General features: G+C 44.4%; 1 protein-coding gene across 3 annotated transcripts in view; it reads right to left on the bottom strand.

The window, feature by feature from the left end:
• CCS (copper chaperone for superoxide dismutase) overlaps nucleotides 1-25,325 on the bottom strand; it is a 782,455-nt gene that overhangs the window by 220,153 nt on the left and 536,977 nt on the right. For 2 of the 3 annotated variants that reach the window (XM_069207828.1, XM_069207829.1), the window contains exon 7: nucleotides 17,039-17,200. The exons of the other annotated variant lie outside the window; for it this stretch is intronic. In XM_069207828.1, coding sequence (XP_069063929.1) covers nucleotides 17,039-17,200 — 162 coding nt within the window. The remainder of the gene's footprint in view (nucleotides 1-17,038; nucleotides 17,201-25,325) is intronic. 3 annotated transcript variants of the gene reach the window in all.

The following is a 25,325-nucleotide window of genomic DNA, read 5'->3' as shown; positions in this document are numbered from 1 at the left end:
AGAGTATCACTTTACAAAGGCAAGGGTTCCCTAGCGGAACAGTTGACACATGAAGGTACGGTACATAACAGTAATGACTGGTTGTACAGGGATAAGATAATTAGTTACTTACCTGTAACTGTAGTTCTCCAGTATTGGAATCTTTCATAGATTCACATGCTTCAATCATTCCCCGTCGTTGAGATGGGAGCCCCCGGTATATTTAACTAAGTAGTGTTGAAATAGATATAATCTAAGGGCCCTAGGCCTCTTAATTTAACAGCCTATCAGAGTCATTTTAAGAAAAAGGACCAAACTTGAGCATCCACCAATCAGACGACACCACCCTCTAGAACCCTCCTAAGAGAAGCTCCAGTATCTCAGATTTTCCGAGCACAAGTGCGTATAACATGACAAAAGAGAGAGAGAGGTGAAAGTGAGCTTCTCCGGGGAGGAGGGTGGGTCGCATGTGAATCTATGAAAGATTCCAATACTGGAGAACTACAGTTACATTTAAGTAACTAATTTTCTTACTCCGGTATTGGAACTTTCATAGATTAACACTCTTGAATCAGAGTAGCGAGCAGCATCTATGCACATTGAAAAATTGTAGCCATGTATGCAATAGAACACGTTAATATACAGCACCATTTCAAATCTCATTCTGTCTGTTCCCCATCTTCCCCCTTTTTATTTTTTTTATTTTTTTAAAATCATCATAAGCATTGGATCTGAATCCGAAACTATTAGTCATAAACAATGTGCATACCTGATATTAGGATGGAGGGATGAAAGAGGTGGCTCACCTTCACCAGAAGAGGTTCCTGAGGACTGCTTGACCCACCGCTACCTCTCCTTGAGATAGTGCTTCCAAGTAGTAATGTCTTGTAAACGTATGGCAGCTTTTCCACGTCGCTGCTCTACAAATATCTTGCAGCGGTACCCCAGCAAACAGCGCTGCTAAGGAAGAAACTGCCCACGTAGAGTGTGCAGGGACAGATGAATGCAGTGGCTTGCCCGCTGCTTGATGGCAAATTGCACAGCTGAGGAGATCCATCTAGCTATACCCATATTTGGAGAGCGGCTGACCTCGCTTGGGTGCACTGTAAGCCACAAACAGCTGACTAGACCTGTGAAAAGATTCATGGCCATATGCATGAACACATTTTCCCATAGACACAGAATGGGCAGAACTGTTTGGTACATCTGGCCCTTGGTCCTGTCCAAATAGAATTTAACACATCTTTTAATGTCTAAAGAGTGCAAAACTCTCTCTGCAGGAGTTGATGGATGTGGAAAAAATGTTTTGAAAACTTAGGGCTTGTTCAGATGAAAATCTGAAGGGACCTTCGGGATAAAATGCGGGTTAGTGCGTAAGAGTAGTCTGTCTTGTTTGATATGTAGAAACGGCTCTTGTATGGAAAGAGCCTGTATCTCACTGACTCGACTGATGTAAGGGCCACCAGTAAGGCAACTTTCCAGGAGAGGAATTTTAAAGAAGCTCAATGAATCAGCGCTTCATTAGCTACAACGATATTCAGATTCCACTAGGGAGGAGGAGGTCTGAATGGAGGAAATGCTCTGAAAAGCCCTTTCAGAAACCGTTTAATTGATCTAGAGGAATGCAACAAAGGTGAAGAGTTTGAACGCCTGTAAGATGCTATCGCTGCTAGGGGCACCTTTATAAAGGAATGCGCAAGACCTGTTTGCGCTAAATGTAGTAAATAAGGCAATATTTGCTCCGGTGATGAGGAAAGCGGATCAATTTGCTGTTGGTGACACCAAAAAACAAAATCTTTTCCACTTACAAGAGTAAGCCTTATTGGTGCTAGCTGCTCTAGCCTTGGACAGAATGTCTCTGCACTCCTATGGAATATTTAAATGTGCAAATTCCCTGTACTCAGGAGCAATGCTGACAATTGCATCAACTTCTCTCTTCATCTTTGTCAGGACTCTTGGGATCAGTGGTATTGGAGGAAAGGCGTAAGCAAAGATTCCTGACCAAGCTATGGAAAACGCATTCCCTCATGATCCCTTTTGGTGATGCCAGCTTGCGAAGTACTGGCATTTGGCATTCAACTTGCTGGCGAATAGGTCGATTTTGGGCATTCCTCACTGGGAAAAGATGTGGTCTACTGTGGACTGGTCCAGTTCCCATTCGTGACAGCTCGATTTGTGCCTGCTGAGTGAGTCCGCTATCTTGTTATCTATCCCTGGAAGGTGCATCGCTGTGAGCCTGATGCCTTGCTGCGAGGCCCAGTTCCATATTTATTTAGCTTTCCTGGAGAGGGTAAGAGATCTTGTGCCTCCCTGTTTGTTGAGGTAATGCATCGTAGTGGTGTTGTCTGTTCTTATTACCACCTCTGATCCAGCAATCTTTGGAAGAAAAGCCTGTAAAGCCAAATAAACTGCTTTTAGCTCGAGCAGATTGATGTGCATTGTCCTCAAGTCTAGTGGCCACTTGCTCGAAGGTCTTGCAAAATGGCCCCCCAACCTTCCAGAGCGGTGTCTGTGGTGACAGTCTACGGTGCTGCATGATGGAGAAACAAAAGGCCGACAGACAGATAATGCTTCTGAGACCACCACAGCAGAGCTTCGACTATTGCTGGAGTTACGCTTATCCGATCTTCGAAGCTTCCCAAAATCAGGAGTCATTGTAAGTTGAGCTGCTCTTGCAGGGGCTGCATCTTGAGCCTGCAGAGAGGAACTAGAGGTATGCATGATGACATCATGCCCAATAGAGATTTGAAAAGGCGAACTGAAATGCACTTTCTTCTCTGTATTGACTTTGCTAGAGTTAATATCTTTTGTTGGCTCTCCACAGTGGGACATGCCATGGTGGATTGAGTGTCCAGTTTTGCTCCTAAAAAGGTGATTTTGCGTGATGGTAGGGGTTTGGACTTTTCCAAGTTGAGGGTCAGGCCTAAGCTGTTGAGTAAGGAAACACACTTTCTTGTTGACCTGCGCGCTCCTGCGTAGGTGTTCGCCTTTATCAGCCAATCGTCTAGATATGGGAATATCTGATGTTTTCTCCTCCTGAGGAAGGCTGCAATTGGCGCTAAGCAATTGGTGAATATCCTGGGAGCTGACTTTAGGCCAAAAGGGAGGACACAAAATTGAAAATGGCTTCCGGCTACCATGAATCTCAGGTATTGTCTGTGGGTTGGGTGAATGGGGATGTGGAAATATGCATCCTTTAGGTCTAGTGTAGACATAAAATCTCCCTGGTTGAGTCGCACGAAGACATCCTGTAGGCTTATCATGCGGAAGGACTGTTTTTTCAAGTAGGCGTTTAATTCTCTGAGGTCGAGGATCGGCCTCCAGTCCTTCCACTTCTTGCGAATGAGAAAGAACCTGGAATAAAAAAACCTTCCTCACTGTAATAGAGGTACTTTCTTTATTGCTCCTTTGATGAGCATCTTGTTGATTTCCCTCTTGAGCTGTTCTAGATACTTTGATGGAGTTCGGCGAGGAGGATTGGGAGGAGGCATTTAGATAAACTCCAAAGTATGGCCCTGTTTCACTAATTTTAGGACCCACTTGTCTGATGTGATGACTTGCCATTGTTTGAAAAACAAGGATATCTTTCCGCCTAAAACCAGAGGAGGAGGGTCGGATGCCGCCAGAGCCTTGAGTGTATCAGGCTCTGCGAGCCGAGTCTTTAGCAGGGCGAGTTGAGTGTCCCCTAGAGCCAGATCTGCCGTAAGCCGCTTGTGGCGGTTGCCTGTGTGGGTAGTATTGACGGAATAGCTGAAATGAGGAAGGATATGTCGAGTATCTGTATTGCTGGTAGCCTCCCATAAATGAAGGCATTCCACGTCCTCTTGAGGCTCGAAAGGAAGGTTTCCAACATTGAAGAGTTCCCAACGATTTCACCGTATCCGTGTCGGATTTAACAGATTGCAGAGCCTAATCAATATGTTTTCCAAACAACGCTTGGCCATCGAAAGGAAGGTCTAAAACTTTATTCTGGACCTCAGGTCGGAAGGACTTAGCTCTTAGCCAGCCTTGCGTCCGAAGGACAGCTGCACCTGCAAGCTGACGAAACGCAGTTGTGGCTATATCCATAGAACAGTCTATCAGTTCCGCTGAGGTACGCTTTCCCTCATGTAATGTTTTCTTTGCCTCTGATTTAACATCTTCCAGCAACTAGTCAATATGCTGGGCGATTTCTGCCCATAGTTGTCTGTCATATCTGGCTAATACTGCCAGGGAGTTAGCCACTCCTATAACGAGTCTAGCCATTGACGAGAACCTCTTTCTAATATTGTCCAACTGTCTACCCTCTTTGTCTGGAGGTGCGGAAATTGGAGCAGAGGGATTTTTGGACCTTCTCTGTGCTGTCTGAGCAACCACCGAGTTTGGATGAGGGTGACCAGTTAGACATGCTGGGGCATCCTCCGGTGCTTTGTATTTGTTGTATGTCTGGGGAAGCACCGACTTTTAACCCCTCTTCCCATATGAAGTTGACTAATGGTATAGAGCGCACAGATTTCTGGAACAGCTCTTTAAAATCATATAAGAAGCAATCTGTTTGCTTGGACGGCATTGGCAGAGCAAATAGTTTAGCCGCTCTCTCCAGGAGATTATGGAATCCCCTGATGTCATCTGGAGGGGAATCCACATTCGGCGGAGAAGGAGAAGAAGGAGCAGGAATAATATATTCGTCCCACTCCGACTGAGTGTCAAGGAGCTCCCCTTCTTCTTGATCACCTTCCGAAACATCAGTGTCCTGCGGTATAGTCACATCCGGGGTGGCCACATTCGCTAGTGGCAAAGAGGTTGGTTTCTGACGTTGGGTGGTAACCCCTGAAACGGGTGACGGAGGAGGTTGCTGTCCTTGAGGAGGAAAACTCTTACTGTAGTCAGCCAGCACTGCTCTGAGATCAGAAAGCAAAGAGCTAGGTATTTATGCCTCCTCCTGATATGGTTGATCCCCTCCATAGTACTGCGGGTCATAGGTCTCGCCATATTCATCATCGTCCTCTTGATATTTGACATTTAATTGTGAGGGGCTATGTGCTGTTCCAAATACACCCTCGTTGTCGGACTCTCCATCCCCCTCCAGCAGGTGCACTGGCATGAGAGGGGTTACCTTACTAGGTGAGGTATGCTTTGGGGTAAGTTTTCCCTGGTTTGTGTGCTGTTCTTCCCTTTTCGACGGTGTCGTCGAGGGCACAGCTATAGCCTTCTTCGACGGTGGAGCCATCGACGGCGAACGCCTAGAGATCTTAATCATCGACAGCCTTACTGAAGAGTCTGCCGTCGACGATGGCAATGCGTACACCATTGTCACTGCCGTCGACGATGATGTCGACGCTGTTCTCGTCGATGGTGGGACACTCGTCGACGATGTCGTCGCCAAAACTACTGTAGACGCTGAAACGGTGGAAGTGGTCGTCGACGGTGAAAAAGCACTCACCGACGCCCTCGTTGACAATGAATCCGTCGTCGATGGTACAGTCTTTGCCCCAGTAGCAGATGAGGGCCTTATGAAAGGCACAGAAGTTGACTTTTTGTGTCTTTCAGAGCTGCTGGCATGACCTCTCTCCTCTTTCTTGGAGGATCTATGAGGTGAAGTAGAGGGGCTGCGGCCCTTGTAAGACCCTGAGGCGTCTTTTGTGGGCTTTTCTTGATTGCTGCGAAGGAGATCTTGTATCTGATCTAGCCCTTTTTGACACCTTTTTGGACAAAGATGAATCATCACTATCTGAATCCGAGACTGGATTATCTCTGGGCTTAAGTTTTTGCAGCCATATCAACAATCTGCCTTCTCTATCCTTTAGGGTTTTAGAAGAAAAGGTACGACAAACCTTACAGTCCTTGGCTGAATGGTCTGGATAGAGGCAGTATATGCAATTCTGATGAGGGTCTTCAGAGTGTGGTCTCTTTTTACCACAGGTATTGGAAGCTCTGAATAAATCCTTCTTCTTGTCAGACATACTGTAGGCCTTACCCACAATCAGTCAAAACAAGTTTTTAGCAGAGAAAAAACAGCTTAAAGCTAATCCAAAAGTGTGAAGAAAGAGCAGAGCTCTGATGAGACTCCCTAGCATGACGTGCAGTAGAAAATCTGAGGTACTGGAGCTTCTCTCAGGAGGGTTCTAGAGGGTGGTGTTGTCTGAGTGGTTGATGCTCAAGTTTGGTCCTTTTTCTTAAAATTACTAAGATAGACTGTTACATTAAGAGGCCTAGGGCCCTTAGATTATATCTATTTCAACACTACTTAGTTAAATATACCGGGGGCTCCCATCTCGACGACAGGGAATGATTTAAGCATGTGAATCTATGAAAGTTCCAATACTGGAGTAATGACAAAATAAACTATGTAACAATAGGAATGATGGTAAGGCTAATGTATCCAGGGAGGGTAACCCAAATCTAGCTGCCGATAAGTCTGGAAGAGAGGTTAAAATCCCTAGAAGTGTTACAAGTTAAAGATTTGGCAGAATAATTCACAAACCTTCTGAATTCAATTACTATGTATGCATGTGAACCTTCTATATTCAAATCAAATCAAATCATTAACATTTATAAAGCGCGCTACTCACCCGTGCGGGTCTCAAGGCGCTAGGGGGGAAAAAAGGGGGGGTTATCGCTGCTCGAACAGCCAAGTCTTTAGGAGTCTCCGGAAAGCGGAGTGGTCCTGGGTGGTCCTGAGGCTGGTGGGGAGGGAGTTCCAGGTCTTGGCCGCCAGGAAGGAGAAAGATCTCCCACCCGCCGTGGAGCGGCGGGTGCGAGGGACGGCAGCAAGTGCGAGGCCAGCGGAGCGGAGGGGGCGGGTGGGGACGTAGAAGCTGAGGCGTCTGTTGAGGTATTCCGGTCCCTTGTTGTGGAGGGCTTTGTGTGCGTGGGTGAGAAGACGGAAGGTGATCCTTTTGCTGACTGGGAGCCAATGCAGGTGTCTCAGGTGTGCGGAGATGTGGCTGTTGCGGGGTACGTCGAGGATGAGGCGGGCCGAGGCGTTTTGGATGCGTTGCATCTATATTCAATGACTATGTATGCATGTAATGCATCATGTTCACCTCTTGTCAGTATTCAGCTTTTGACATCAGTTTATACTAAGCTTTATTAATGTAAATAGGAAGTCATTTACTCATTAACTTATATTCTATTAGTTAGGTGAATTTGTTTAGGGGGAGATGTGTCGAGTTGATATGAATTGTGATGTCACTCTGGAATGTATATTTATTGATGGTATATAGAACGTTGGATGGGAGTTCGAGGGAAGGCAGCATTGCTGTGTGTTGTCAGCGGCACGCTTTCCTGTTGGGGTCAGATACTTCTTCAATAAATACAATTGAATACTACGATGTACAGACCATCTTTACAAGAGGCCATTATCACAGTGATACCCATACCAGGGAAAGACTTGGTACACTGTGCCTCGTATTGTCCCATATATTTGCTGAATGTGGATACCAAAATATTCACTAGCATACTAGCAGACTGCCTAGCCCCTTACATGCAGCGCTTAGTTGACCCCGACTGGCAGGGTTTATCCTCAAAAGAGGCTGCAGTGACAACACCAAGTGTCTCTGTCATCTTATAGACAAATCCCACCGAGCATGCATACCTGCAATGCTGCTACTGGTTGACGCTGAAAAAGCATCTGATTGGGTCCATTGGCCGTATTTGCAGGGGGTATTGGCCAAATTTGACCTTAGCCCCCATTTTCAGCAATGGGAATGGTGTAATTATGCTAACCCAAGGGAGCAAGTTAGGATCAATGGTGTGCAATTGAACCCCTTTACTGTTATGTGAGACACTAGACAGGGCTGCCTCATGTCTCAGCTTCTTTTCTACTTGTATATGCAGCCATTGGCGGACAAGAAACAGGACAATCCTCAGATAACAGGCATCTAGATGGAAGGAAAACAGCACAAAATGGCCTTATATGCAGACAATGTTATCATATCACTCACCCACCCCCTATCGTCTCTTCCACATTTAGGGCCATATGTACGAACACATTTTCCCATAGACACAGAATGGGCAAAACTGCTTGCTACATCTGGCCCTTAGTCTCAGAATTGGAGACTTTCAGTAGAGTCTCTGGTTTTAAAGTTAATCTCCAGAAAATCATGATGCGGGGTCTCCCAGTTTTGCAGTTGGATGTGGCTCAACTTGACCGCCTCTTCCCATTCCTGTGGGCTACACAAGGGATCCCGTACCTGGGCCTGCAGACCCATGCTACCCTAGAGAAAAAAGCCGAGCGCAATAATGGCTCGCTACTGGCCACAGCAAGGTCGAACTTGCGGTGCTGGATGGGGGACTATCTCAATTGGATGGGGAGACTGGCAGCAGTGAAAATTATTCTACTGCAAAAGTTATTGTATGTCATGCAGATGCTACCACTCAAACCCCCTGCACATGTCCTGGGAAAACTGCAACAATTGATTGAGCATTACGTTTGAGACGCCAAGAAAGAAGAAACAAGCTTACTGGCCTCAGAAGGAGAGTGGTCTGGGAGTACCTCACTTGATGCATTAACAGGCAGCGCAACTTAGATACGTGGTTGAGTGGTCACAGCCAATGTCAGAGAAGCACTGGCGCTTCATAGACCAGGACATTGCAAGGATACCTATTTGGCAAATACCCTGGCTCCATAAACCACACAGGCCAATGGGGATCTGTCTCTCCCTGGTACTTAGGCAACAGTGGGCACTTGGAAAAAAAAAAAAAAAAACTTTCGAAAAATCTGTCCACGCGAATCTCACCCCAAATACCGATACTTGACAATCCAGATTTCCCCCTGCCACCCAGGGCACTTCTTACCTCCAATGGCAGCTCGCCGGCTGCAAAAGAGTGGGGAACGTCTTTGATTTAGCCAGCATATTGGACTTTGCCCACATCCAATCGTAATACATTGTCCCTGCCAGTGGGCACTGGTAATACTTAGCCATTAAGCATTGGGTCACACAACCCCACCTTAAAACACATGCTAGCCGCCAGCTCTTTTGAATGATGGTTCCTCACCTGCCCTCCGACAAGAAACAGACGTTTACGCCTTCCTTAACTCGCAGCACAGCTCTGTCCACAGCACAACGGACCTTTATCCCTAAGGAATGGGCTGATTTTGCCCACCGCACTTGAGCCTCTGCCAGCTGCGCTACTGCTCATAACGATTATGCACTACTGGTATTACACACTGGAGAGACTTGCCAAGTGGAAGCCGGGAGGGGACAATAGGTGCTGGAGGCAATGTGGCCAAATTGGGTCACTGACACATATACTCTGCCACTGCCCTAAAGTGCAGCATTGTTGGTAATAGGCCTTAGCGGATATAGATGAGATGTATGGCACTTCTATCCCGTGATTCCCTAGCTATGTTCTGTTAGGGCTCCTTGATGCACTCACCTACCCCCTAAAGTCCTTGCAAGGGAGGGCTATCATCCTTGCCCTTTGTGCAGCTAAACAAACAATACTGGTTAAATGGGGTATGGATACGTTTCCGTACCAAACTAAACTGGCTTCATAAGCTGTGGAGTTTACTGGGCATGGAGAAACTAACTTCAGGAATTGATTGCAGATTGCCACAATTCGATAAAAGATGGGGCCCATGCATATGCTTCCTCTACCAAGAATTCAGAGAATTGTCTTGCCCGCGATACCTACACATACTCCACTTCACGAAGAGAGAACAGGGCCACGCGTCAACCTTGACCCTCACTGGTATGGTTACTGACCCCTAAACAATACACTAATGACAGCAAAGATCAGTCACCAACATACCCTATCTATCGCCGGATTCCACTACCGTCCAAATTTGCCTTTACTCTTCCTCCCTTGATCTTGACCGAGTTATATCTTTATTTTGGTTGTGTTCCCCACCTGCCAGTGGATGTAGGTGGGAATTTTTGTACTGTTGATATTTTGCTGCAAAGTCTTAATACAACAGAGTTAAACCATATATTGCTATTCTGCAAACGTCTGATAATTTAGTTATCTTCTCTCTTGATGACTGGCCTTTGACTTACCAGACAAGAAAGCTAGTTTAAGTCTAGCGGGCAGCCAAAACATTATGTTCACCACCCTGACAGACTCCTGTCTGTCAAATTAGAGGTCACTGCCTGCCCAGCGTTGAGCTTTGTGCCTTCAAAGGAACCTCTGTCACAGCAGTTGCTCTGAAGGCACTACACGTTCGGAAAACAACTGCCATCTGTTAGGCCGCTGTTCACCAAGCATTTCTGTTTTTCAGAAACAAACTCCCAAAGCTGGAGTTTGTTTCTGACTTATAAAAAACAGGGAGTTTTCTAGCAGGTAGTGGGGTGGGGCCATTATTTTTGTTCTTTGTCTGGTAACCAGGTTTTACCTAGCAGTGATGGAGACATAAAAAGACAGCAGAACGCCTGTTCTAAATAGGGCGGGTGGTCTGAGTTCCTTACTTTATTGGCCCTACTTAATGTCAGGCTGTTGGAGTAAGTTTTCCGGGAGTAGAGCCAGAGGAGCAACCCTGTCGGAAAACTGACGGTCTGACCGACTCAGAATAGAGAGGATGAATAAGGGCTTGATGGACGAGTTACTCCGTCACAAAAGTCCTCTGTCTGTCAAAATCTAAATCAGGCCAAAAGTGTTGTTCATTATTTGAAAACAGAGCAAAATACACAAGGCAATCCACTTATATATGGGCTGCTTGGTAAAATGGCTTACCTGGTTTAACAGGACCATCATTAGTAAATAAATAATGAGATTGCCTAATATACATAGCTCTTGTCAAAAATCTCAGGGCACTCCTAGCTCCTAAAGTATGGAATGCCTTCTCCACTGGGGAGGATAGAGTCTTTAAAAATACTGGCAAAGTGATACATTGATTAATAGGGAAGTCAAATATCTGATGTCACACCAACAGGCAGACAGGCATTAGTTCAAACAGTGCAGCCCAAGTTACTCAGTCTGAAGGAAGAAGAAACACAGAAAAGGACAGCATAAAAACAGTTACAAATAAAATGTAGCTACTGGGCTCAACAGTGTTCAAAGAAAGATCTCTAAGTAATCTAGAAGGTACATTCCCTAGGGTCCTTGGCATGCCTCATATCTTTGCGAGACATGGGGGAATACAGATTAACTGGCAAAAATCCATTACATTACCTGCTCACAGACTGGGACTGAGGAACCTGGGCTGCTTGGTGCAGTGGTCTGAAGGAGGTGTTTTAATACCTAGAGATATTTATCACAAAATACTCTAAAGAATTTATGCTCCGCAATCTAGGATGGATACCTAATGAATTAAAAACTGAAGCTCCCAGTGGAGAAGACTTCCTCTGCCGCTGAAGAGGAAAGCAGCAATATACAAGATGAGCACCCTACCAACATGTTTGTAATTGCTCCAGAATACATCCCATTAGGTACCAGAAAGCATGATTTGATACAGTTAATGGTGTTAAAAGAACCCTCTTGTGGGATGGAGGGTCCCCAAGGTTAGCATTAAGAACTTGTATGTGAGGTATTACAAGATTAGAATCAAACTCCTGGGTCTGAAGCTATAATATTGGGTTGGAGGGGGCGAGGGGGGCAGCTGGTCATGGTAAATAATTTGGCATTCACCGCACATCAAAACACTCCTTGATGGGTATCAGGAGCCCATACCTCCACATGAACACCAGAGCAAATTATACAGGCAGGGGAAGCCCTGCCTTGAACAGGTTGCAAGGGCTAGATAAACCTGTGATTTTGGGATGGGGCATTTCCCTTGCACAGTAAAACATAAAAAATGTTTTGGAAAAAGTGATCTCAAAGAGATAAGAGGAAGCTCCAGATCAAGTGGTATGAGAAGAAAGAAACTGACATTAGTGCACAGGAGTGGCAATTTCATGGGCCAAGTACATAATTTCTAGAGGGGAACAGCATCAGTGTGGAGCAGTGTGGCGCCACCTTCTGGCGTACAGAGGTACTACTCAAAAGTTTCTGGATCCAGTCTGACACCTGGAGAATATTAAAAAAGTGAGGAATCTGTTGTCAGAAGTGTCTATCAGAATTGGTAGCCAATAAGAAGGCAACCCTTTATGGCAAATGTTGGAGATACGCTTTGTGCATTGGCTGAAAAGGAATGACAAAATTTGGAAAAAAACTATACAGCTTCTATTGAAGAAATGGTCTACTCTGTAAGGGGCAAACATATTTAGACTTTGTATGGAATCTTCAGTCACAGAAATCACAGATAAATATGAATGAGAAGGATATGTGGACAAAACGCACCTTAAAAGCAGTAAATCTTACACCAAATTCAGCCAACTAAAGATAAGGTAGTATCATTCTTCCTGACAGGTTCTGAAATCCGCCTGCTTCTCTGGACAGCATAAAAGAACCTCCTCCCCTTAAAAACATAAAAGGGAACTGTGGAAGGGTATAAGGTTCCCTTCAGAATTTTCGTTAAGTCGTCTGAAAATGTCAATGTCCATGCTACTCGGGAGTGAGGCAGTCAAGTTAAGTGATGGAAGAATGTGTCGGAGGACTTTGTTGACATCCTGGACAGTAGATCCTGCCTGCATGGCACCATCTTGTGCAAACAGACAGGATACCTTGGCAATATCTAGTACTGATCATTAACAGGGCCTGTTAGGTTATATCAAAATCATTGTATTTTGTCCTGTTTTCATCTGAAGATTACTTTAAACAGTGTACACTGGGAGTGGAGAGAATAAAGATATGTACTCGACCCATTTATCAAAAGCACATTACATTTAGAGTTTGGATCTCGAAATCTGGAGTTGATGTCTGGGCATCTGTTATTTTGTCCTATGGCAAAAAAGTCTACACCTGGAAAGCCAAATGTAACAAAGACAAGGACAAGTTTTTATCATTTAGCAAACATTCTAGTTGCTCCTACAAGATGCCTGTTCACTTCATTTGCCTTGAAATTCCGAAGGCACAGAAGATGAGCCATGAAACAGTGGTTCTTCTGTTCACATGTTTATTTATGCAGTATACTGTGTAACTGTATTATCTGTCAGAAAAAAACAATGTCAACTGTACTGCAGGAAGGAAGGAGTTTAGGACAAGAATGAGCGCATTGCCCTTCAGGGACAAATTAATGATTACCTCCATTTCCACAAGGTGGTCATCTCATCCAATTTTATTGCCTGTGACTGTGATCAGATCAGCTGTTGGCTAATGGAAAAGGTTTCCATTTGTTCCAACATTGTGAAGGAATTTGATTGCTTAGTTGGAGTCTAAGGGCACTAGGCATCTGCCAGAGGTCTTATGGGAAATCAGGGTTTGGGCACCAATAAATTACATGACACCAACCAGCCCACAAGAGAAGAGAATTTTTTTCTGGATAGACAATCCTTGATCCCGTCCCCTTTCAAACATCCTTGTTTTTATTGTATCTAGACTTGCTTCCAGATATTGGGGAGAGTGAAGACTTGTCCACATTGATGTAAAGTTCAAGGTCATGTCAAAGAAAAATGTTACTTACCCTGTACGCATCTTTTTGTAGTGTGAAGTGCTGTAGATTTACATAATCTGCATACTCCTTTCATCTACTATTGGGCTCGGATATTGCAAGTAATTTTTGTTTGAGGAAGTCTTTTCGAGTCACAAGGTAGTGTGACTCAACCCTCAGTTGGAAATGCGCATGGACACCAACTTCATTGTTAGAGCGTTTTTTGTACAGAAGGGTGAGTGCAATTATAGCGAGGTGATCAGTGAGAATTTGGTGGCCATGCACATGATGTGTGAGAGTAATGAATGTGAATGTTACAGGGATGTGTATCAGTTCACTGTCTCTGGGGAGGCTAGTGGGCTTATATGAATCTACATTTTCCTTTTGTAGCATGTGTGGTTGTAGATGCATATTGATGGATTTGACCCTCTGTAGGGACACTCCAAACCCTTTTGCCTTCACCCCTCCTGTTTTCTGAATTTCACTTTTGTTGGCATTAGAAATCTGAGCACTTTCCTATTGATAATCAGTACTAAAGTGCTTGTGCTCTGTCCTTTAAACATGGCAAAATTGGCTTACACCCATTTGGCATATTTAATTCATTCACTTATAAGTCGCTGGTAAAGTATACCTGTACCCAGGGCCTGTAAATTAAATACTACTAGTGGGCTTGCAGCACTTATTGTGCTACCCACTTAAGTAGCCCCTTAAAACATGTCTCATTTCTGCCATTGTAGCTTGTTTGCAGTTTTAAGCTGCCAATTTTGCCTGGCAAAATACACCTTTTTCCATGCCTAAAGCTCCCTTTTAAACACATATGTCCACTCTAAGGTAGGCCCTAAACAGCCCACAAGGCAGGGTATATTGTATTTAGAACGCTGGACATGTATTTTTAAGGTGTACTTGTCTAACATTTGTTTTTCACTGCTGTGAGCCCTAACTCTCTCTTAAAGGATGACATTGGGATACCTTTTTATATTCAATAAGTGCTAACTTTTGATTAGGAAAAGATAGAAATTACGTGTGTGATGTCAAAATAATTGTAATTTAAAACCCTCTTTAATGGTATAGTCGGATTTTAAGTCATAAGTTTGAAAATGCCACTTTTTGAAAGTGGTGTCTACAGCCTATGTCCTGTGTCACATGACAGTTATTAGCATGGTAGTTTCTTTTTGTGAATTCCTCCCTGTGAGACAAAGAGGGGACTAAGTGTTGGCAGGATAGCCCATCCTGCTAGGATGCGTGGGAGGAGTTATTCCATGCCTCACTTATACTTCAAAAGAGATGCCTCAGCACATTCACAAAGAACTGGACACCACTCAATTTTCACCCTAGACCTCTTGGAGCCTTGGCGGGGGAAGCAGGGAATTTCAGGAACCAGATTTAAGAAAGGCCAAGAGGTTTCTCCCACTTTAAAGAATGGCAACAGATATAAATATTGGACCTGCAGACCACCTCTTCAGTTCACTCCTGAATCGCAGAGGACCCCCAAGTGTCTATCTTGTACTTCAGAGGACTATCTTGCTGCTTGAAGCCTGCCTTGTACACTCAGAGAACTGTCCAGCTACTTGAGGCCTGTCTGATGTTTGATTTCAGTACTACCACAATGACTCTAAGGACTATCTGGCTGTATTCCTGTTCTAAGTTACAGGGGCTTATAAAGCTTCAACAATACAGAACACGCACTTGGACCCTGCCTAAAGTGAGTCCTGCCCTCCAAGTGGTGCCTACCTTGTCCTGGTCCTTGAAAGCGGTGCTAAAGATGCTCAAACATCCAAAAATCCAAAACTTAGAACATTTTCCATCAAAAAGTGGTCTGCGAACCGACAGGAGACTGGGACCTACATGTCCATTGAGCCACCCAAGTTGCATCACTATCAGCCAGACTTTGTGGTAGCTCCAGCTATATTCTTCTCTGCGTCAGCAAGTTTTGTTCAGCGCCTCCTCTTGGAAAGAGTATCCAGCCTTCTGGAGCCTTCGTCAGGGAAAGTTTGCAGCTTTGTCCCATTGGAGATTTTCAACTACCAAAAAAGAGACTAAGGCCACAGGAAGGAATCTTCATGCAGCTTTGTCCAGTGGCTCCCTGACAACTACTCCTCCTCAGACCCTGCCGACTGTCTTGCTGTGCTGAGCTTTTTCTTCTCAGACATCTTTCTTCCAAAATTCTTCTAAGTCTGAAGGTAAGCAGAGACCAGGCCCAGTCCAACACCTGTATCTGAACTGCGCTCCATCGTCATCAGCTATAACTTTCGACTTTGCCCCGGTCTCACACAACTAGATGCTCACAGTGGCACTTTGATCTTTTAGGAGCTAGTTTTTAATAAACAAATTAAAAATGCATAACTCAGTTCTACTGATTGGAGTTTTCTCGTTCTGGTTTCAAATTATTAATTAACATTTTCTCTATTTTTATAAATAGGTGTGGGATTTTTCCTGAATTGCATTTTTACGTTATTACTGTTTGAGTGCTGCATAAATACTTAAAACACATTTTCCTTCAAGTTAAGCCTGTCTGCTTTAAAAAAAAAACAACATTTTTTATTATTTTCCAAACCATGCTCATCATACAGGCTAAACAATCTTTTTTGTGACATATTGTAACGCAGTTATACAAACCATGACAGTCAGATCAGGACACCTGACATAATTAGGAATGGTGCTTCTACAGCCAGCGTATTTCATTGCAAAAGTTATCAGCAATCAGCAAATACATGTTGTCCTACTATCCCAAGGGTATGTACCACCCCTCCCCCCATCAGAGCCCTCTATATGTCTGCCACGCTCCCACACCTAATCCCATTTCTTGTGGCAGCCTCAACTTTGACAAACCACCTTTTCAGCTCTCTGGCAATAGTCTATGTCTGACTTCCAGTCTGTGAGTCTAGGAGGGTCACCACTACACCACACCCTTGAAATGTTTTGCTTGGCCACTCCTGCAGCCAATCACAACCATTTTTTCTGGACTGTAGTCCAAGACTCTTTCCCCCGACACTGATAATAGGAGCCATTTTGCATCTAGATCTCAATTGACAAGAACTGGGATATAACCTCAACGATCCCCCTCCAATATTCCTGTATTACTGGGCACTCCCAGAGGATATGACAGAAGGTGCCTTCCAGCCCACACCCCCTAAGGCATGTGGACGTGCGCACCCTACCAATCTTGGCCAGTCGAGTCCTTGAGTAATAGGATCTATGTAATATTTTGAGCTGGACTAGTCTAAACCTTGTGCGTATTGCTCTCTCAAGTGGGCTCTGAACTGCTTCCGTCCACTCCTCATCTTCAAGGTTGCCCAGGTCCTCAGCCCAGGCTTCCCTCAGCTTAGTCAATCAATCAGGGAATTAAAGACCATTTTTAGGTAAATAACGGTAATCGCCTTGTTTGAGATGTGTTCCGTTTGGAGACGATCCTCCTGCGGTGACTCCTGCAGGAGCTGTTACCCTTTCTAATATATGTCTCCTCAGGGCATGTCCCATCTGTAAGTACCTATAACGTTCAGAGTCGTCCAAGCTTGAATTCCTGACTAAGGGATTCAAAAGTAATAAAAGTCTGCTCCCTCCAAACATCTCCCAGGTGTTCAATACCTAGTTCCCAGCCCCTAAAACTCTTCAATCCCTCAACCACACGGAGATGGTCGCTGCTCCACAACGATCTCATGCCGGTGAGCCTACCTTTCCAGCCCAAAAGTCCTTACTTTTGGGCAGCGCCTTCCTCCATACTTGGACAACTGTTTGAGTGTGGTCTGGAAGTCCTTGCTCCCTTTCCTTCCGGTAGAGGATCGCTTCATAGCCACCTCGACCCATTGTATCTCTGTCCATTTTATACGCCGTTTCCTGCATGTAGGTAAAAACCCAGTCGTTAATCACCAGCAGCTGGGTTGCCCAATAATAATAATTGTTTATATCTGGAATCACCAGCCCCCCATTGTATACCCCACTCTGAAGTTTGGAGAGGGCAATACACAGTGACCCTCCCTGCCAAAGCAAGGAGAAGACCTCATGGTTTATTTTCTGAAATTAATTGTGGGGGACCCTATACGGGTTGTTTTGGAGCACCTATATCAGGGCGTGGCAGTGTCAACATCTTTTATAAAGCTGCTCCACCCATCAGGGACAATGGACGCGTGCTCCAATGAGAAACATCTACTTTCAGCCTCTCCAATTGTGGGGACAGGTTTCTACGCAGAAAATCCTGCAGGTCAAGACTAATATATATCCCAAGATATGTGAATCCCTCTCTAACCAGGAGCGCCACACACTCCCCAGAGAGTTGTGCATTGTTTCCTGACATAGAAAAAACCGGTGATTTGATAATCTGAGTAGATGCCAAAAAGGTCAAATATGTGCAGTATTCTTCTTATTAGGTGGGCTGAGTCAGCCAAGTAAAACAAGATGTCCGCATAAAGTGATATGCACTAGTCCCAGCCCCTACTACATCTCACCCCTTGAACCAGCAGGTCCTGTCTTATCCAGGCCGCAAGGGCCAAAGCAAATATCTTATGGGAAAAAAGGGCAACCCTGTCTTTTGCCCTTCTGCAATGCAAAGACTCTGGAAACCACCCCATTGACTCGGACCCTAGCCACAGGCTCCTGGTAAAGGAGCCGGACCAATCAACAGAACTTGGGGCCAAATCCCTGCCGAGTCATCACGGCAAACATAGAATTCCACTCGATGCTATCAAACACCATTTTTGCATCAAAGAACATCACAACCATCTGATCCGATCTCGAGGTTTCATAGAGCACACCAAACAAGTGCCGAAAATTAAGGCGGGTGCTTCTATGAGGGATAAAAACCCAACTGGTCAGGGTGTATAAATGATGTAATAACTGTGCGTAGCCTAATCACCAATATTTATGCTAACATCTTAGCCTCAACATTAAGCAAGGATATTGGTCTATAAGCGCTGCAGTCAGTAGACAGCTTATACCTTTTTATGTATTACTACTATTGCAGTTGTACATTGATCAATCGGTAGAAAACATGTTTCATGTCGCTCGTGGAACATTTCCAGCATATGTGGAGCTACCTTGTCAACCATCCCTTTATATACTTCTACTGGTAAGCCATTGGGTCCCGCAGCCCTCCCAGACTGCAAGTCCCACAAAACCACTGCCAGGTCCTCTGCAGACAAGTCTGCTTGCAGCACCTCCCTCTCCTCGCTGCTGATTGTAGGCAAAGCTATCTCTCCAACCAGTTCACTACAGTTCTAGAGGTCGTGGACGTATAGAGATCCTCAAAATAATCTGCAAATGCATCTGCTATGGATGAGCTAATTGTTTTAAGGGGGCTGTGCCTGGCCACAACTACTAGTACCCAGAATCGGTCTCTATCTCTTTTCTCATGCCAGGCCAGTAGCTTACTAGCCTTATCCCAACATCATAAAGGTGGCACTGCATCACCAATGCATGACATCGCACCCAACCTTCGGCCAATTTTATAAAGTCTTGCTGTTGGAGCTGCAGCTGGTGTGTAAGCTTCGCCATGCGCTCAGTCTGAATTCTGGCTCCAGTTCTACAATATCAGTTTCAATTCTAGAACACTATGCTACGCCCTTTCTTCATCCCCCCTATTAGTGCCTGAGCCTAGCCACTTAGGACAGTCTTGAAAGCCTCCCACAACATACAGAGAATCCACTGTACCCAGGTTTTCAACAAGGTAGGCCTCCACTCCCTCTTTCAGTTTCTCCCTGAAACCCCTATCCTTCAAGTACCATGGATCTATCTTCGAGAGTAACACAAACTCTTTTTCAGGTCCTTTTAGTAGTACAACCACAGGGGAGTGGTCAGAGATACTCCTAGCATGCTGGCGTGCCTCTCTGACTCTTACAGCACTCTCGTGGTGAGTGAAAATATAATCCAATCAGGCGAAACTACTATGTGGTGCAGAGTAAAATGTGAATTGTCTCTGCTGTGGATGGTGTAGCCTCCAGAGATCCACAACACCCAACTGCCTTCACGAAGGGTCGCAGAGGCCCCCACTCACCCGATGTATCAGCTCCAGTCTCTCTGTCCACCCCTAGATATACCACCACATTCATGTCTCCCCCCAACAACAGGGTTCCCACTGATAAATGCAATAACAAGGCACTTAAGTCTGGCAAGGTCATTGGGTGTAATCGCAGAGGGAAATAGATCGAACATATGTTTAGTGTTTCACCTTAACATGTTTACAGATATTGCCACATGTCTACCCTGGGAATCTTGCCACCTGTGCTGCAGTCTGAATGGTACTGGGTTTGGTTTTGAGTAGGATTCCAACTCACCAGCAGTCTGTGGTATAACCAGTATGTGCCACCAACGAATAGTCACACCTATTTAGGACTTTATAGTGATTCCCTTTGAGATGTATTTCATGGAGTAATATAATGTCTGGGGCATGTCGACGCAGATACTGAAGCACCTATGTGCGCTTAACCTTATTTTCCAGACCATTTACATTCCAGGTCCAAATGTTCAGTTCGCCTGTCCGCCACCCCCCCCCCCCCCCAATATCTTCCAGTTAACGTCCCCTACTTCTCTGTGCTGGTGCATCCTGCCCTATGTGTGTTCCACTACTCCACCTTCCAGCGACTGTGGCCTCCCTATCTCTGACCCTTGGGGATGTGAGCAATTCGTCAAACAAATAATAACAATCAACTTCAACAGCAGTACAAACCCCCATAACTATCCCACCCTGAAAACTAGACACCGGGGCAGTCCACAGGTGTGTGACATGTGTGGATTCCACAAAGTTTTCCTACCCAGAATACCCTGCAAAGGTGAAACATTGATTAAAAACATTATTTCTCCTTGCTTTTCTGTCACATAAACTACAAGAATGTGCAGGGATCCGCAACATTTCTACCACCCAGTGTTTCCTCACTTGTCCTGATAAAAACACAACCCCACTTGTGTGTCTGTGCCTAGAGCCCGCGTTAGGAATGGTTCACTCCAGGGTCAACAGTAGCCCTCATGCAAGGACTACCATTGACCCATGTGTGACCCATTCCTGTCAAGGGCACAAGGCCCAGGCACACCAGTGGGGTAGAATCTTTATCAGGACAACTTGGGGAAAGCTAGGTGGTAAGATGTTTGCAGATCCATGCATTTTCCTATAGTTTACTTCACAAAAATGCAAGGAAAATAGTGTTTTTGTTCAACTTTTCATCTTTGCAGGGTATTCTGGGAAACAAACTCTAGGGAATCCACACAAGCCACACCTCTGTGGACTCACCTGGGTGTCTGTGTGTTAGAATTGTCTGGGTTTAGTAGGTTTCCCTAAATGGTTACAGGTCCCAGGACAAATTAGTACACTCACCTCAGAATTATTATCCCCACAGTACGTTTTGGGCCCTTCCCTGTTGCAGGCACTTGGCCTACCCACACAAATGAGGTACCATCTTTCTCAATCGGGAGACTTGGGGGAATACTGGGCGGAAGGAAGTTTTTGGCTGTCTTCAGATTACAGAACTTTGCATCTCTGAAATGTGAGGAAAATGTTTTTTTAGACAAATTGTGAGGTTTGCAAAGGATTCTGGGTGACATAACCTGGTGAGAACTCCACAAGTCACCCCATTCTGGATTCCCTTAGGTGTCTAGTCTTCACAAATGTCTAGGTTTGCTAGGTTTCCCTAGGTGCTGGCTGAGCTAGAGGCCACAATCTACAGCTAGGCACTTTGCAAGAAACGCATCCCTTTTCATTGGAAAAATTTCATGTTTCCACCTTGTGTTTTGGGGCATTTTCTTTTGCGGGCACTAGGCCTACCCACACAAGTTAGGTACCAATCAATCAACAACTCAATTTTGTGTAGGGCTCAGTATGGCTTCAGGGAAGGGTTAGGTTAGGTACCCTAGAGCAGTGTTTAAATCTGCTTATGCTGACTGGCAAGTATACACAGGCCACAAGGGCCACCCTGTACCTTGCTTTCATGGACCTAAGCTGTGCCTTTGACAAGGTAAATCGTAGTAAGCTCTGGGAATCGCTTACCCAGATGGGCATGGATCCTCTCATTGTGGAGCGGCTTTGCTGTCTCCACTCAGGTACCAATGCTAATGTGAGGGTTGGGCAGCATGGTGAAAGTATGGAGTTGTTTGAACTAAATAAGGGAGTGCGACAGGGGTGTGTTCTGGCCCCTACCCTTTTTCTGCTGTACACAAATGGGTTGTTTGATTTTTTAGCTGAGAGATGTAAGGACGCTCCTAAAATCAATGGCAAGAGTATTCCTGTATTGATATACGCGGATGATGCTGTTCTTATGGACCCCACCATGAACAGTCTACGTGAGGCAGTTAAAGCATACAAAAGTTTCATGACATCGTTAGACTGGGAGATAAATTGCAGAAAATCTCATTTTATGGTCTATGGTAAACCTCTAAGTAAGGTGGGCGTTTTAAAATTAAAGGATCAGGTAATTGGAAAGGTGCAGGAATTTCCCTATCTTGGAGTGATTTTTGACGATAAGGGTACGTGGAAACCCTGTATTGCCAAGAGAGGGAGGGTTTTTAACTCTACTGTAGGTGCTACGTTTGAATTTGCTGCCAGGGTTGGTAACAAACCTATAAAGCCCCTGCTCGAGGTATACAGGCATAAATACCTTCCAGTTTTGTTGTATGGGGCCCCACTCTGGGGTTATATAGAAAATAGGACCCCTGTGACTGAGGAAAATCTTTTTGTAGAAGGCTATTAGGGGTGGGTCAAAACACTTCTGGGTTTTGTTTGCACCTTGAGTTGGATTTGGATTTCATAGAAGACACCATTAAATTAGGTCCTTTTTTTATTGTGGATTTCAACATGGACGAATGAATCTGCGCCCCTAAACAGAGAAATCCTGCATGATTGTTTGTGATGCAATCAAGCTAAGGAAATTCCCTGGCTGGCTTATGTAAGAAATGTTGTTAATGCATTGGGGCGTCCAGACATCTTTGATGCTCCAGAGTGTTTATCCTGAGTGGACAAAAAGTGGGTATAGGAGATTTTTTTAAATGGCAATAGCCAAGAGGGAGGAAACGGAGCTAAGGAAGAAATCAGTGAGGGATTTTATTATGATAAAGATGGGGTGGGCCCAGAGACCTACCTCTCGGAGGTCAAAAACGTATGGTAAAGGACCCTCATCACGCGTTTCCATTTGAGGGTGTTCCGAACTAATCTGTGTATCCTGTTAGGGCAGTTTGAACAGAACACCATAAAACTGTGTCCGTGTGATGATGTTTCCCCGCAGACCCTAATGCACTTTACTATGTTTTGTGAGCTATATGCACCTTTTAGGAAACAATATTTAGTCCCCCTTTTGAGGGACTTGGGTTTTGTGCAATACCGTCCAGCTTTATTGTGGTTATGTATGACTTCAGAGGCGATGGTGTGGCGAGGGATTGGTTCTTTTCTAAAGGGAGCAATAACTTGGTGGAATAGTGTACATTTGTAATCATGGTGTAGTGTCTATACACAGTTTTATTGTATACATGGTACCATCAATTTTGAGTTTTACAATGTTGTCATATTTGGGGGGTTGCAAGGTTTAAGAGATTGTGATGTGTTGTGTATCTATATGTTTTTTTTTGGTTGACAACTTTTTCTAAATAGCATAATAACGATTTTAATTTTTGAACTGTCAAAGGTGTCTAACAACCGGGAAAGAGCCTTATTGCTAAAATTCGGAGTTGGCACTATATGGTTTATGATTTCTTATGGTTATGTGATCCTTGAAGGGTGAAGTGTGCTTGTGACAATGTGTCTTCTCAATCCTTTTGTACTTTGTGGTATTTTGTAAGCTGTACAAATCTTTTAGAGTTCAATACTTATTGCCTCTTTTTAAAAACTCAAAGTTTTAAACAATGTAGCGCTGATTTCTGCGTTAGAATGGGTAGTTTTCTTAAAGCAGTTGTATATTATCACAAAAGTTTTTATTTTTAGATCATATTTCTGTATTTATTATTGTTCAACCTTACAGTATTTCCAATGTGTCTTTTATACATTGTGTATATTTTCTATTATGATTGTCGTTGACATTCAAATAAAGAATTGATTGATACCGTTAGGTACCATTTTTATTGGAAGACTTGGAGGAAAACATAATAGAAGAACAAGTGTTCTTGCCAATTGTCTTTCTCTATATCTGTGCCTTCCAAATGTAAGACAGTGGGTGAGAAAGAAGTAATTTTGAGACATTCCCTGTAATTCACATGCTAGTAATGGAACCCCCGGATTCAGAGATGTGCAAATAACCACTGCTTCTAAACTCTATATCTTGTGCACATTTCAGAAATATATAGGTTTCCTTGAAACCTATTTTTCACGCTTTATATTTTACCAAAAGAATTGTTGTATTCCTGGTATACTATGAAAACCCATTTCAAGGTGCAGCTCATCTATTGACTCTGGGTACTTTGGGTTCTTAATGAACCTACAAGCTCTATATATCCCCGAAACCAGGAAGTTCCAGCAGATGTAATGGTATACTGCTTTCAAAAATCTGCCATAGATGGAAAAAGCTGCAGAAGAAAATGTAGACAGAAATGGCTGATTTTTTAAACTCAATTTCAATATTTTTTTATTTCAACTGTTGTTTTCTATAAGAAAACCTTAAAGGCTCTACACAAACGGCCTTTTGCTGAATTCAAAATGTTGTCTACTTTTCAGAAACGTGTAGCTGTCCGGGATCCACCATTGGTTTCACACTCATTTCTGTCACTAACTGAAAGGAGGCTGAAAGCACAAAAAATAGTAAAAAAGGGGTATGTCCCAATTAAATGGCAAAACTGTGTTGAAAAAATTGGTTTTCTGATTCAAGTCTGCCTGTTCCTGAAAGCGAGGAGGATGGTGATTTTAGCACCACACACCCTTTGTTGATTCCATTTGCAGGGGACAAAACAGATGCTTTCTTCTGCACCACTTTTTTCAAAATCTCCCCCCCCCACCCCCCCACCCCCCCCAAAAAGATTGTAGCTGTATTTGGGCTAATTTCTCGGACTCCACCAGGGGAGCCCACCAATCAAGGATGCAAATTTGGCATGGATAGCGTATGTGGACAAAAAGTTATGGGAGCCTAAGTCCGAACTACCCCAAATAGCTCAAAAAGGGGAGTGGTGGGTTGGGGGTCATTTGGAAGGCCCAGCAGCTAGGGGGTTAACATGCTGAGAGTTGTATTGCAATGTGCATGCAACGTTTTGTTTCCACTGCAGGTGCAGAATAGTGATTCACCCAGGCAGAGAGAATTCCTGAGAGTGAACTTCAAAATAAAAGAACCTCCATTCTCCACAAGGCAGTCTCTCTTTTTCTCTGTCCACTTCAACTTTCCCCTGGTGGTGCCCTACGCTGGAAAGGTTTTCATATATAGTCAGCATGGGTACTGATACGGGGGATAGGGTTTGGAAGGCCCAGCAGCTAAGGGGTTAATCTGCTGAGAGTTGTATTGCAATGTGCATGCAATTTTTTGTTTCCACTGCAGGTGCAGAATAGTGATTCACCCAAATAGGGAGAATACCTGAGAGTGAACTTCAAAATAGAAGAAGTTCCATTCTCCACAAAGCAGCCTCTCTTTTTCTCTCTCCACTTCCCCTTCCCCCACGTTAGTGTTCTACGCTGGAAAGGTTTTCATATATAGTCCGTGTGGGTACTGATACAGAGACATTGGGTTCATCTTCTGCTCCTGTGGAATTTACTAAACAGGTACTTCTGACAGGACACATCTGTATGGCCAGATTTCATCCCTTTGTGGAAGGAAATTGTGTAATCTCAGCCCCAACCAGTGTTGTGAGATCGGGGAGGATATGGGCCAAGTCGGTGTTTGGACATAAAGGCTCCTGTGGCTACCGCTGCCTTTGTTGGATTTACTGCCCCTGAAAGATCGGTGTGTAGCAGGAGGGCTGGTCTTGGATCCTCTCTGTAAAGCTGCTAGCAAAATGACCCTCTAGAGGGGATGAAGTCTGCAGGACACCCATGGACTTTGCATTGCTGTTGTCCTTTTTTTATTTTTGCAAG

This window comes from Pleurodeles waltl, chromosome 9, assembly GCF_031143425.1.
Source record: "Pleurodeles waltl isolate 20211129_DDA chromosome 9, aPleWal1.hap1.20221129, whole genome shotgun sequence".
Taxonomy (NCBI): Eukaryota; Metazoa; Chordata; class Amphibia; order Caudata; family Salamandridae; genus Pleurodeles; species Pleurodeles waltl.
The sequence above is the reverse complement of the archived record's forward strand: the minus strand, read 5'-3'. Positions and strand labels throughout refer to the sequence as shown.